Source organism: Symphalangus syndactylus, chromosome 10, assembly GCF_028878055.3.
Source record: "Symphalangus syndactylus isolate Jambi chromosome 10, NHGRI_mSymSyn1-v2.1_pri, whole genome shotgun sequence".
NCBI classification, from domain to species: Eukaryota; Metazoa; Chordata; class Mammalia; order Primates; family Hylobatidae; genus Symphalangus; species Symphalangus syndactylus.
The window spans coordinates 120,447,620-120,460,215 of record NC_072432.2 but is presented as its reverse complement, the minus strand read 5'-3'; the positions used below and the strand labels follow the sequence as shown (position 1 = coordinate 120,460,215).

The 12,596-nt window shown below is 48.1% G+C and overlaps 1 protein-coding gene across 10 annotated transcripts in view; it reads right to left on the bottom strand.

Moving 5' to 3' along the window:
• EPHX2 (epoxide hydrolase 2) overlaps positions 1–12,596 on the bottom strand; it is an 86,579-nt gene that overhangs the window by 60,116 nt on the left and 13,867 nt on the right. For 7 of the 10 annotated variants that reach the window (XR_010114133.1, XM_055295781.2, XM_063611451.1 and 4 more), the window contains exons 5-9: positions 12,111–12,233; positions 6,948–7,022; positions 3,035–3,130; positions 2,449–2,527; positions 782–816 (exon numbers count right to left, since the gene is read on the bottom strand). Coding sequence is in view for 9 of the 10 variants with exons in the window: in XM_055295781.2 (XP_055151756.2) it covers positions 782–816; positions 2,449–2,527; positions 3,035–3,130; positions 6,948–7,022; positions 12,111–12,233 (408 nt within the window). In the remaining variant the exon portion in view is untranslated. Of the gene's footprint in view, positions 1–781; positions 817–2,448; positions 2,528–3,034; positions 3,131–6,947; positions 7,023–7,043; positions 7,673–12,110; positions 12,234–12,596 lie in introns of those variants that run through there. The other 3 variants (XM_055295786.2, XM_055295785.2, XM_055295787.2) reach the window with 3 other exon arrangements.

Here is a 12,596-nt window from a genome sequence, read left to right as displayed (position 1 = left end):
GCAAGAGGCAAAGACTGGAAAACCGAGGAAGGAGGAGCAGCCCTGCCTGGAAATGGAACTTTTACCCATGATTGCTTCTGAGATGCCAAAGCCAGCGCATGAAGCTGGGGGGCACACATGAGGGGGAGGAGCCCCCACAGGGCTGTGACAGAGATGGAGGCTTTTGTGATCCTAGTGTCACCAGCAGCATTACTAGTTCCCCAGCCAACCTGGGGGCTGTTTCCTCCCCTGGGCTCCCCCAGCATTTGCTTTTGCTCCTGAGCTGCGTGGAGGTTTGGGACCCAGTCTCTCCTCATGTTGGCCTCGGCCTCCCCTGCCGGCACTGAAGTGAGGGGCCCCTCTCCAGGATGGTGCTTACACCTGTCTCAGAGCAGGAACTGCATGCTGGTCACAGTCTGCACAGGTCTGGCCTAGGTCTGGCCAACAATGTCTTTACCAGAATAAAGTGACTTTGTTTCAATGCTTTAGATGGTGAGGCCATCGAATGCAGTACTGCAGGCTTCCAACCTGGCTCTACCGGCTGCTGATCTCAGGCAATTACCTTTAACTTCCCATGACTCAGTTTTCTCTTCTATCAGTTGCTTGGAGGAAGACCTGACACACAGTCAATGCTGCATACATGTTGGCTATCATTTGGAAATACTGTTCGACTTTCAGTAGGAATTTATACCCAGAGGCTGTGAAATGATGCTTCCCTAAAATTTGAATGGATACCCCAGCTTCGGGTTTATAGCAACAAAAATCGCAGGATGGGGAAGATGTTACCCAAGATTCTTCTTACCTTACATAACACTTCCATGCAATATTCTTCTATTTCTGCAATTAAAAATAAAAGAAACATATTTCATTCACGTTACTTAAAATATATCAACACATCAAAAGGGCCCTTTTGCAAAGAAAACCAAAAACCAAACAACAACAACAAAAACCCACAAAAACTTATTAAATCCTTAGACAGAGGTAGACTCAAGTGTTTGCTTTTGCTTTTGTTGCCTGTGCTTTTGATGTCATATCCATCTGTGAAATCATTGCCAAGACCAATGTCAAACTTTCCCGCTGTGTTTTCTTCTAGAAGCTGTACAGTTTCAGGTCATACATCTAAGCCTTTCATCCATTTTGAGTTGATTTTTGTGTGTGGTGTAAGATAAAGGTCCAATTTCATTCTTTTTCATGTTTCCCCACCACCATTTGTTTGAAGAGAGTGTCCTTTCTCCATTCTGTATTCCTGGTACCCTTGTCAAAGATCAGTTGACCACATACATGTGGATCGACTGCTGGGCTTTCTATTCTGTTCCACTGAAGTATGTCTGTCTTTATGTTTGTATCACACTGTTTGTATCATACTATAGACTTATAATATAGTTTGAAATCAGGAAGTGTGTTTCAAATGCCTCCAGCTTTGTTATTCTTTCTGAAGGTTGCTTTGACTACTTGCAGTCTTTTGTGGGTCCATAAGAACTGTAGAATTGCTGTCTCTATTTCTGTAAAAAATGCCATTGAGATTTTGACAGGGATTGCATTGCATCTGTAGATTACTTTGGGTCATATGAGTACCCAAATCAATGGGTAGTATGATTTAAAAAATAATAGCAATTTTAACAATAACAATATTTTAACAATAGCAATTCCAGAAAGCAAAAAGAAAAAGAACAACAAAAATAGAGAAAATACAAGAAAAAATTATCAAAGAAATAATTCATGAAAAGTTACAAGAACTGAAAGATAAATGTACCCAGCAAAGTGGGTCTCTACTAAAAATACAAAAATTAGCCAAGTGTGGTGGCACACATGTGTAATCCCAGCTACTAGGGAGGCTGAGGCAGGAGAATCACTTGAACCCAGGAGGCAGAGGTTGCAGTGAGCTAAGATCACGCCATTGCACTCTAGCCTGGGTGACAGAGTGAGACTCCGCCTCAAAAAAAAAAAAAAAAAAAAAAAAAAAAGAGGAAGGAAATTGTGAAATTGTGGTGCCGTCTATAACATGGAGAAAACTTCAGGACATTATGCTAAGAAGCCAGACACAAAAGCACAAATACTGTATGATTCCACTTATATGCGGTCTTTAGAGGAGTTAGATTCATAGAGACAGAAAGTAGAACGGGAGTTGCCAGGGGCTGGGGAGAGGAAGAACTGAGGACTGAATACAGCCTTTCAGTTTTGCAAGATGGATAGTACATTCTACGTCCGCCATCTCCCATGGTCAGTGGGAGATCCCTTGGAGCATGAGCCTTTGGGGCTGCTGTATTCATTCAGAGTGTGGGGGGCAGGGGCATCTGAGGCCCAAAGTGCAGAGACACAGGGCACTGTAGGAGAGGAAAGAGGTGAAGTCAGACTCTCTTAAGGGGAAGGCTACTCCGATCTGGGACCAGGGAAAGCACCCAGGCATGGAGCGCTCAGGCAGGTAGAAGGCAAGACCAGCACAAGACAGCTGCAAGACAGCGCACCCACCAGGAGGAGCAGACGACTCTCCATAGCCTTTCATGTCCATAGCTAGGACCCGGTAACCCGCCTGGGCCAGAGCAGGGATCTAGAAAACAAACAGGCACACTCCAGCATGGGAGTCCTAGGCGGATACTCCCTCTTTGCTTCCCTCCATCCCCTTCTTCCTGTAAATGGCTCAAACCAAGAGCCACAGGGCACTACCCGGTATCTTTGCCATGGGGCTGAGATGAGCCCATTTATACAGGGCTGCTGTGGACAGTGGTGGGGCTTGTGCACGGGAGAAATGCCACATCTAAGACAGCATCTTCCCTGGCAAAGCTCTTGCAGCTTTCTATATTCATTACAGAGACTTCCCAGCAGGGGGCATGGAGTGTCTTAAAGAAGTCTGCCCTTTTCTAATCTGCAAAAGTGCCTCATGGCCTAGCATAGCCCTGAGGTCTGGAGTCACTCTCCTGCCCCAACCTGGTCACACTTTGGAGACAATGCTCCACTGTCAGGTTTCAGCTTCCTCATGACAGTCCATGTCGGGCCACACCATCTAGACTCCCCCGACCTCACCCTGACCGGTTGCATCTTCCCCAGCTTTCCTCACCTGGTACCTCCAAGAATACCAGCTCTCAGGAAATCCATGGCAGAGGCACACAGCAGGGCCGGAGCCCAGCTCCACAAAATGCAGACGGACCCCAGGCTGTGGAAGGGAAAGAGGAGCGGGCAGCGACCAAGCACTAGGCCCAGTGGACCCAGGCACCACAGCGTCTGCAGAATGCCAGGGCCACTTCAGTCCTTTGCTGGATTGTGCATGACCCAGATTTCTCAGTGAAAGACCCCAATGTTACATGAAAATGGCTGAGAAGAGGCTCTGGCCAACCTACTCAATAAAAACAGGTGGCTCTTACCATAACCTAAGAATTCTGCAAAGATTATGATGTTGGAAAACAAAATAAAACAAAACAACACACTTCTCCTTCCTCTCTACGAGGCCCCCATACTCTCACAGTTTCTGGTGCTGTTGTGATGTGTTTTCAGTATATTAAACATGGGGCTGAGACTGTGCAGAGCATAATATGCATGGTCACGTGCAGAATATCGTTGCAAGATTTTTCCTTAGTTCAGCTAAAGACGGGGTCCTTGTTCCCAAGGTCATGAAAATATAGGCTCGCAGTTTGAAGCGTGAGTAAGGAGCAGGGTTTTATTAGGTGAAAAGGAAAAAAACGGGGAACAGGGACTCTCTGCAAGGCCAGAGTTCCCTGCCAGAGCACTTCCCGCCTCGCTGTTGGAATCCCAGTTTCCACGCAGGAAGAGGAGGGGCCAGGCTCCTCCCTGCTGCAAAGGGCAAGAACTTCCTGAGGCTCCACCCCAGTGCACAGGCTGTTTGGAGTTTCTCTGGGGACCCCCTCCCACCTGGCTGTCTCAATACCATGAGTGTTTCATTAAGAGCTGTTTACTTCTTAAATATGAAATCTGTTCAATCTTTGCCACACCCATAGTCTTTTTGGGGGCTATGGGTGTGGCAGAGACTGCGAAGGCTTGACAAAGTCTGTGTTCCCATCTTCTTCCAGACACATGGTAGCATCTCGCAGAGCACCTCCCCGTCCTACAGTTGGTGTGGCCGCACAAGTGAGCTCCGGCCACTGTCTCCCAAGCAGAGGAAAGGTGCTGTATCCAGGGCTCACAAGAACCTCCTGCGCGTGGCCTCCCTCCCTTTGCCTATCTCTGCCTGAATGACATGGGCCTTGAGGAAGGTGGAGGCAGCAGAGAGAAGGAGCCTGGTTGCTTGAATGGCTGTGTAGACAGAGCCCACCGCACTGCACTGTGCTGTAGGCAAGAAATACACTTGGTGTGAAGCCACTGAAAGGGACAGGGTGTTTGTTACAGCCACTAAGCAGCCTTGACTATTATGGTGGGGTCCAGCCAAATGAACCAAATAATCAAAGTGCCCTGTTCTTACCCCAATTACATATCTCCACTATCCTAAAGGAAATGCAGGAGAACAATCAGAGTCACATTATAGAAATTCATGTGGAACAATTCCACTTGGCTGTATCTTAGATGACTCCAAGCTGTGCCCCACATTGGAAGTTTCTTTTTTGGGCAGTGTGGGGGACATGGTCTCACTTTGTTGCCCAGGCTGGAGGGCAGGGGTATGATCATAGCTCACTGCAGCCTCAAACTCCTGGGCTCTAGCAATCCTCCCACCTCAGTCTCCCAAGTAGCTGGGACCATAGATGTGCATCACCACCCCAGCTAATTTTAGAGATGGGGGGTCTCACTATGTTGCCCAGGCTGGTCTCAAACTCCTGGCATTAAGTGATCCTCCTGCCTTAGCCCCCCAAAGTGCTGGAATTACAGGCATGAGCCACCACACCCGGCCCCACATGAAGTTTCATTCATAATTCCCAACAAGCTATTTTGCTCAAGAAAACATTAGGTGGGCATCTGGCAGACCCTCTCATGGACTACAGTGTTTATCAAAGTTTGTTCCATAGTCTTTCCTTCAGCACTTGGCAAAAGTTGACATTAAATTTGATCTACCTTACACTGAGAAATGTTTCACACTTATGTCTGATCAAAATGATCCTAGTTCGCCTGTGTTCTAGCACAGATGCCAACTAAACAGCTCACTCTTGAGCTTTATCATCTCATTATGAAGCTGTGGATACTGAGGCTCACAGCTTCATATTGACTCAGCTGAGTAGCCCAGCAAACACATGTCCTTTCCCATCTCATTTTTTTTCTGTGTTAAGAAAAATGTCCATAAAGCCAGAACACAGAAAGATCTATTATCAACCCAGTTTAGGATTCAGTGGCAATCAATACAACAGCCCCCTGAGAGCCTGGCGCAGCCGGGACTCCCCAGAAATTCACTGCCAGCTCTTAAATATGGGGTGGGGGAAAGACAAGGCGGGGTAAAGCGATTCTGATCACACTCCTTCAAGGTCAAATAAAGAATCTCTTGAAACTGGCTGGATATGCAAACCCTAAGGGAATTACGAGAATAACCCTGTCCACGGTTACAACCGAGCCCCCAGCCCTGGGTGAAAAGCCCCTCACTCCTCTTTACCACCAGAGAGATGAGACCTGAAGGCTCTGATTAAACTTCACCCCTTCAGGAGAACCCAGAGTTATAGAAGGGATGTCAGTGGTGCTGAGCAGTAGCTTTAAGTCGCAGAAAAGCCTTTTCTTACTATGCAAACCCACTCGTGCTTGGATGCCCGCCCACTTTATATTTGTGGTGGCTGCCAGCAGAACCCTGGCAGAACCCATTCTGAGCACAGATCCCATTCTGAGCAGGCACCTCATCCTTGCTGTAACCAAACCACCGAGGCTGTGAATGTAAAATCCCTGGGACCATGGAAGACCCTCCATTCATCTCAGAATTTCTCTCTGAAGGTTCTCCTCCAGGACAGCAAGGGTCCCCAAGGTCTCCAAGGTCAGCACAGCCATAGCCTCCAGCTCTCTTGTTTGTCAGCTGCTGTTTATGGAGCATGTGGCTGTTCGATACTATGCCCCATGGTCTGCATACAACACTTCATTTAATTCTCACAGAAACGGCATGGAGAGATATCATCATCATTTCATTATAAAGGTGTGGATACTGATGCTCACCGGGATAAGATGCTTGTCCAAGGCTGCAATCTCAGTTAAGTGGCAAAACCAAGATTCCAGCTGGGTTTCTCTGCCTGCACAGTGGCTGTCTGGCCGTTTTTGCTGATGAGTGGACCCATTGCTTTAGATCCTTTCATATTTAAATGAGGCCAATGACAAAAGAGGAAAGATCCCAAAGTGAATCCACGAGGACGTACTAAACCCCTGCTCTGTGTCAGTGAAGCCAAGTTAGATCTCTCAGCCAGGCCATGAGCTAGGGCCCTCTGTGTGTGGCCTTGGCCTTACGATAACCCTTTAAAACAAAAAGAACATTGTAGTGACCCTTTCCCTCTCTTTGCCCTCAATGTGGGCTCCTTGAGGACAGGTCTGTCTTGATCATCACTGCACCCCTTGTATCTGGCCTGTGCCTGACACAGAGGAAGCGTTCGATAAATGCCTGTTGAATGAAAACATGTTCTTCCCCAACACAGGCCAGCCATGTGCATGCTTTAGCCTCCCAGGCTGCCCAAGCCCCCTAGCCTGCTGTTCTATGGGGGTTTGGCCACATCAGTCACACTGCTTTACAGAATCCGAGACAGGGTCTGTCTTTCACTGATTTCTGAGGAATGAGATTTGCGGGAAATACCACTTCCTTATAAATAGTGGATGTTCAACCACCCTCGATATTTAACAAATGTCACTGCTGGTCACTTTTTTTTTTTTTTTTTTTCTTGAGACAGGGTCTCACTCCATCACCCAGGCTGGAGTACAGTGGTGTAATCACGGCTCACTGCAACCTCCACCTCCCAGGCCCAGGCTCAGGTGATCCTCCCATCTCAGCCTCCTGAGTGTCTCTGCAGGTCGTTTTAGGTGACCTGGTGGGAGAGCACTCAGCCAACTGAGAGACAAAACTGACTCACCTTTATTGTCACGTACCCATGGCTCATGTCACTTGGATTGCAAGAGGTTGGCAGAGGGGCCGGGATATTGAGAAGCTGTAAGCAGGAAAGGTACAGTGAGAGAGACGGCCGCAGCCTCCTTCTGTGAGAGACTCTCCTGAGCACTGGTGCCAGGGGAGGCCTCGGAAATCACCTTTGCCACTCCATCCTGAGCCCTCCTGGTGGCTGACCAGCCCATCTCCCTCTCCTGCCAGCACAGCCAGACTCCATTCTCCCTCCTGCCTTCCAGTTGAGTGGAGCCCCAAGACTGAGTTCTGGCCAACGGATGCAGATGGAAGAGTGCAGCCTCCTGCCTGGCACATTAAGCCCCCCACATGATTCTCTACATTCTCAACTCCCCATCTTCCGGCCGGGTGTCCAGTGTAACCTCGAAAACCACAGGTAGAAGACAGTGCATCCTCCATCATCCTGAGTCTCTGAATGACTGCGTGAGGTAAAGCCCCTGGCCACTGCCCACTGAACTCCATATAAGCAAGAAGCAAAAATCGCTTGCTCTAAGCCAGAGAATTTGGACTTTAATTAATATTATTTGCTTCTGTGGCAGCTCCTCAGATGGTTGCCCAGGCTCATGTGGGACACCATGCGAAGCTCACACAGCAGTCACTCCAGCACAGTTTTGTTGAAAGGTCTCTCCTTCAAGTCGGCCAAAATCAAACTCTCTGGGCCTTTGTATTAGTTTGCTCTGGCTGCCATGACAAAATACCAGTTTATGTGGTTTCAAGAACAGATACTTATTTCCTCACAGTTCTGGAGGCTGGAAGTCAAAAGTCAAGGTGCTGGTGGAGCTGGTTTCTCCTGAGGCCTCTCTCCTTGGCTTGCAGATGGTCTTTCCCTTGTGTCCTCATGCCCCGGGTACCTCTCTGTGTGTGTCCTAATCTCTGCCTCTTCTCCCTTTTTTGGGGGTCTCTGCTCTGTCATCCAGGCTGACATGCAGTGATGTGATCACAGCTCACTGCAGCCTTGACCTCCTTGGCTCAAGGGATCCTCCCACCTCAGCCTCCTAAGTAGCTGGGACTATAGGTGTGCACCACCACGGCCAGCTATTTCTTTTTTTTTTTTTTTTTTTTAAGACGGAGTCTTGCTCTGTCGCCCAGGCTGGAGTGCAGTGGCGCAATCTCGGCTCACTGCAAGCTCCGCCTCCCGGGTTCACGCCATTCTCCTGCCTCAGCCTCTCCGAGTAGCTGGGACTACAGGCGCCCGCCACCACGCCTGGCTAACTTTTTTTTTGTATTTTTTAGTAGAGACGGGGTTTCACCGTGGTCTCGATCTCCTGACCTCGTGATCCGCCCGCCTCGGCCTCCCAAAGTGCTGGGATTACAGGAGTGAGCCACGGCTCCTGTCCTTAATCTCTCCTTCTTCTAAAGAGACCAGTCAGATGAGATTAGGGCTCAGCCTTGTGACCTGATTTTAACTTCGTTACCTCCTTGAATGCCCCTTCTTCAGACCCAGTCACATCCTGAGGTATTAGAGGTTAGGACTTCACTGTATTAATTTTGGGGGACACAGTCTAGCCCCTAATAGCCTTCCACCGGCAGGTCCCAGGACTGTTCTTAGGAGTCCGTGAGCGCTTAGACTAACCCATCTCAGTAAATAGGAAATTCCTGAACAAGGAGTCCTTATGGTGGCTTTTGTACCTTACTGGACTCAGGTTCCCTGAGGCAGAAATGACAAGGAGCCCACTACTGAGCATATGTATGTGAAAATCGCCTTATGCCTCAACTCTGCTGCTGCACACACTGTGAATCCTACTGTTGGATTGGTCACTTTTATTCCTAAAGGCGTAACCCAACAAAAAATTCATTCTCCTCAGTGACTCAGTTTTGTGACCTCTAAAATGGGGACATAAGCTAAGAAATCTACCTCCTCTATAACCACGGAAGACTCTGCCTGGGCATCTGCAGAGGGGGACACAGGAGGTGAGTCCTCCCATCTCTATGGCATCTGGAGAAGACAGGGGCAGGGAGGGACTCAGTGTGATGGCGGAGGGCCAGCTGGTGTCTCCTGCTGGCTCTGAGCCCATGGTTGGGTGGGAGCCAAGGCCCATGAGCAGAGCCGGTGCCCCTTAGGGTCCCTCCTGCCATGTGTCCTCAGTTTCCTAGGTCATACGCCAGGGGATGCCCCTGCTTTTGGGGGTGGGAAAAGTGGGGGGTTCCTACTTTAATAATCCTCTTATATGTTTGTGCAATTTACAAAGTCTGTTCATGACTGATGCCCACTGCTTTCCTCTGAGAAAGAGACGCAGGCTCCCCTGTTTAAGAAGGGGTAATTTTTCTGTGGGGATATAAAAGGGTATAGCTGCTGTGAAAAACAGCACAGCATTTCCTCAAACATTTAAAAATAGAATTTTGGCCAGGCACGGTGGCTCAAGCCTGTAATCCTCACACTCTGGGAGGCCGAGGCGGGTGGATCACTTAGACCAGCCTGACCAACATGGGGAAACCCTGTCTACTAAAAATACAAAAATTAGCCAGAAATCGCTTGATCCTGGGAGGTGGAGGTTGCAGTGAGCCAATATTGTGCCACTGCACTCCAGCCTGGCCAACAGAGCGAGACTCTGTCTGAAAAAAGAAATAATAATAAATAAAAGAAAAGAAAAATAGAATTTCCATATGATCCAGCAATTCCAGTCGTAGGTATACACACAGAAGCACTGAAAACAGGGTCTCAAAGAGATACATGCACACTCACATTCATAGCAGCACTATTCCCAATAGCCAAAAGGCAAAAGCAACTCAGGCATCTTTGGATAGCTGAGTGGATAAACCCAATGTGGTCTATCCCTACAGTGGAATAGTTAGTATTCTATCCTAAAAAGGAAGGAAATTCTGACCCATGCTGCAACATGGGTGAACCTTGGAGACATTATGCTAAGTGAAATAAGCCAGTTACAAAAAGACAAATATTGTGATTCCACATACATTAGGTCCCTAGAGGAGTCCAATTCACAGAGAAAAAAGCAGGACAGGGGTTGCCAGGGGCCAGGACACACAGTCTATGGCACGTTTGCTGTAGGTAGCAGCTGAAGGTATTATATAAGACACAGCCCTAGCCCAGAAAAAAAAAAAAAGCAGAATGGGGGTTGCCAGGAGGCAGGACACACAGTCTATGGCAGCTTGCTGTAGGTGTTATATAAGACACAGCCCTAGCAAAAAAAAAAAAAAAGCAGGATGGGGGTTGCCAGGGGCCAGGGCATGCCATTGAACGGAGAGTTGGTGTTTGATGGTGCAGAGTTTCATGTGAGGAAGATGAAAAAGTTCTAGATGTGAGTGGTGGTGATGACTGCACGACAATGTACATGTTCTTAACATCACTGAACTGTCCACACACACACACATGCACGCACGCACACACACACACAAAGATGGCAAATTTTATGTTACATGTATTTTTCCACAATGAAAAAATACAAGGGGGATGATGTTCATTTTTCCTTCTATCTTCCTCTTCCTCATACCCCTGAGACAAAGAGAAGTGAGACATGGTTTTTACTTTCCCAGTTTCACAGGACAGGTATCTGTGGCTCAGGTATGCTGAGGGGACAGACCTAGCCAGTGGCACAGGCACATGGGTTCCCTGAGCCCAAGTCTGATGTGCTTTCTTCTCTGTTGCCTGGGACTTGCACGTTTGTAGAAGGACAAATGAACAAAGCTTGGGCAAGATGCTTTAAGGTTATGGAGTCATTGGGTGTACATTTTAATTTATTCATTAAAGACAAAAAATCAGTCTTGTCATGGGCTGAATTGTATCACTCTCAAAATTTACATGTTAAAGTCTTAGTGCCCAATACTTTTTTGTTTGTTTGTTTGTTTGTTTTTGGAGACAGAGTCTCACTCTTGTTGTCCAGGTTGGAGTGCAGTAGCATGATCTTGAATCATTGCAACCTTCACCTCCTGGGTTCAAGCTATTCTTGTGCCTCAGCCTCCCGAGTAGCTGGGATTACAGGTGCCCACCACCACGCTTGGCTAAGTTTTTATATTTTTAGTAGAGATGGGGTGTAGCCATGTTGGCCAGGTTGGTCTCGAACTCCTGACATTAACTGATCCACCCACCTCGGCCTCCCAAAGTGCTGTGATTACAGGAGTGAGCAACTGCACCCAGGCTTAGCCCCCAATACTTTAGAATGCGACTGTATTTGGAGATTAGGCCTTTACAGAAGTAACTAAGGTTAAAGGAGGTCATTTGGGTGGGAACTAGTGCAATCTGACTGGTATCCTCATAAAAAGAGGAAGTTAGGAAGCAAAAGACACAGGGAAAAACCAACCGAGGAAATAAGGAGAAGGTGGCCATCTGCAAGCCAAGGACAGAGGCCTCGGGAGAAACCAACCCTGCTGGCACCTTGATCTCGGACTTCCAGCCTCCAGAACAGTGAGAGAATGCATGTCTGTTGTTGAAGCCACACAGCCTGTAGTACTTTGTTATGGCAGCCCGAGCAAACTAACCCACTTCCCTTTGAGGCAATGGCTGTGCATCCTTGGACCTGTGGCAGGCTCAGCTGAGTGCCAGCTCTCTCTTGCCTCTTCTCTCCTGTGCCCACAGGATGAGGGTGCTGCACTTCTGCAGAAGGCTGTGGACTCAGTGAGATCAGCGACCTTAGGTCAACCCCAAAAAAGAAAGGTGCCTCAGACCTGGAGGAGCAGGCTAATCCCGAGGCAACCCCAGGGACATCATGGCGGCGGTCCCAACCACCTCAGGGAGGGACAGGCTTTTCTTAAGAGGCTTCCCTCTGAGCTGGGTGGAACTAAAGGGCTGCACCTGAGTGCCAGAGGCATGCTCGGGTATGCCAGGTAGGGGCCCTGATCCTTAGGGTAAATGTTCTCCACAATTACTATCAAAAGCGAGGTCAGGATGGCCTTGAACATCCCACTCTTGCTGCCAGTTCCCCGGCCCTGGCATGAACACTAGTATAAATTCTTGTCTCCCTGTTCACTGACTGCAGAGAAAGAGGCAAGATGCTCCTTAGGGACATCGTGCTGACTGCACAGTGGGTGATGGACTCCCAACCAGCAGTGCCCGGGAGTCATTCACGGACTCCATGGACAGCAGCTTCTCTGCTCGTGGTTCTCTCCTGAGTCCAGAAACCACAGATAAGTGCAGGAAGCTTGGCTCGCTCGCAAGTCAAGTTACCTGGATTCCGGTTACTTTCTCCAGTTCTTTCAGGGCCGTGTCAGTGTCCTGGACCAGGATGGTGACCATTCCCAAGTCACGGGCTGGCTTCAGATTAGCCCCGATGTCATCCAAAAATACGACCTGAGCCCAAAACAGCATGGGAGAATCCCAGAAAGAAACTTACCAGAATGCAAACAGGGGCTATTTTATGATGAGGAGATTAAAAACTCTTTTTCTTTTGTAATCATCTACTGCTAAAATGAAAAGCATTTAATTACACAACATACGCATGAAAACAAAGGCACATATGACCCCACACAGACCTACTGGCTTCAGCCACTTCTGAAATTGCAAGAGGATTAGGAGAGGATACACACTTATCAAGGTGACATTAAAATTCTTCCGGGAAAATCAACAGGCATAAGTAGACCAAAAAATGTGTCTGGAAAAGAACTGTAGTGAGGGCAGAGAGTCAAACAATTGATGAAGCTACAAAAGGTAGAA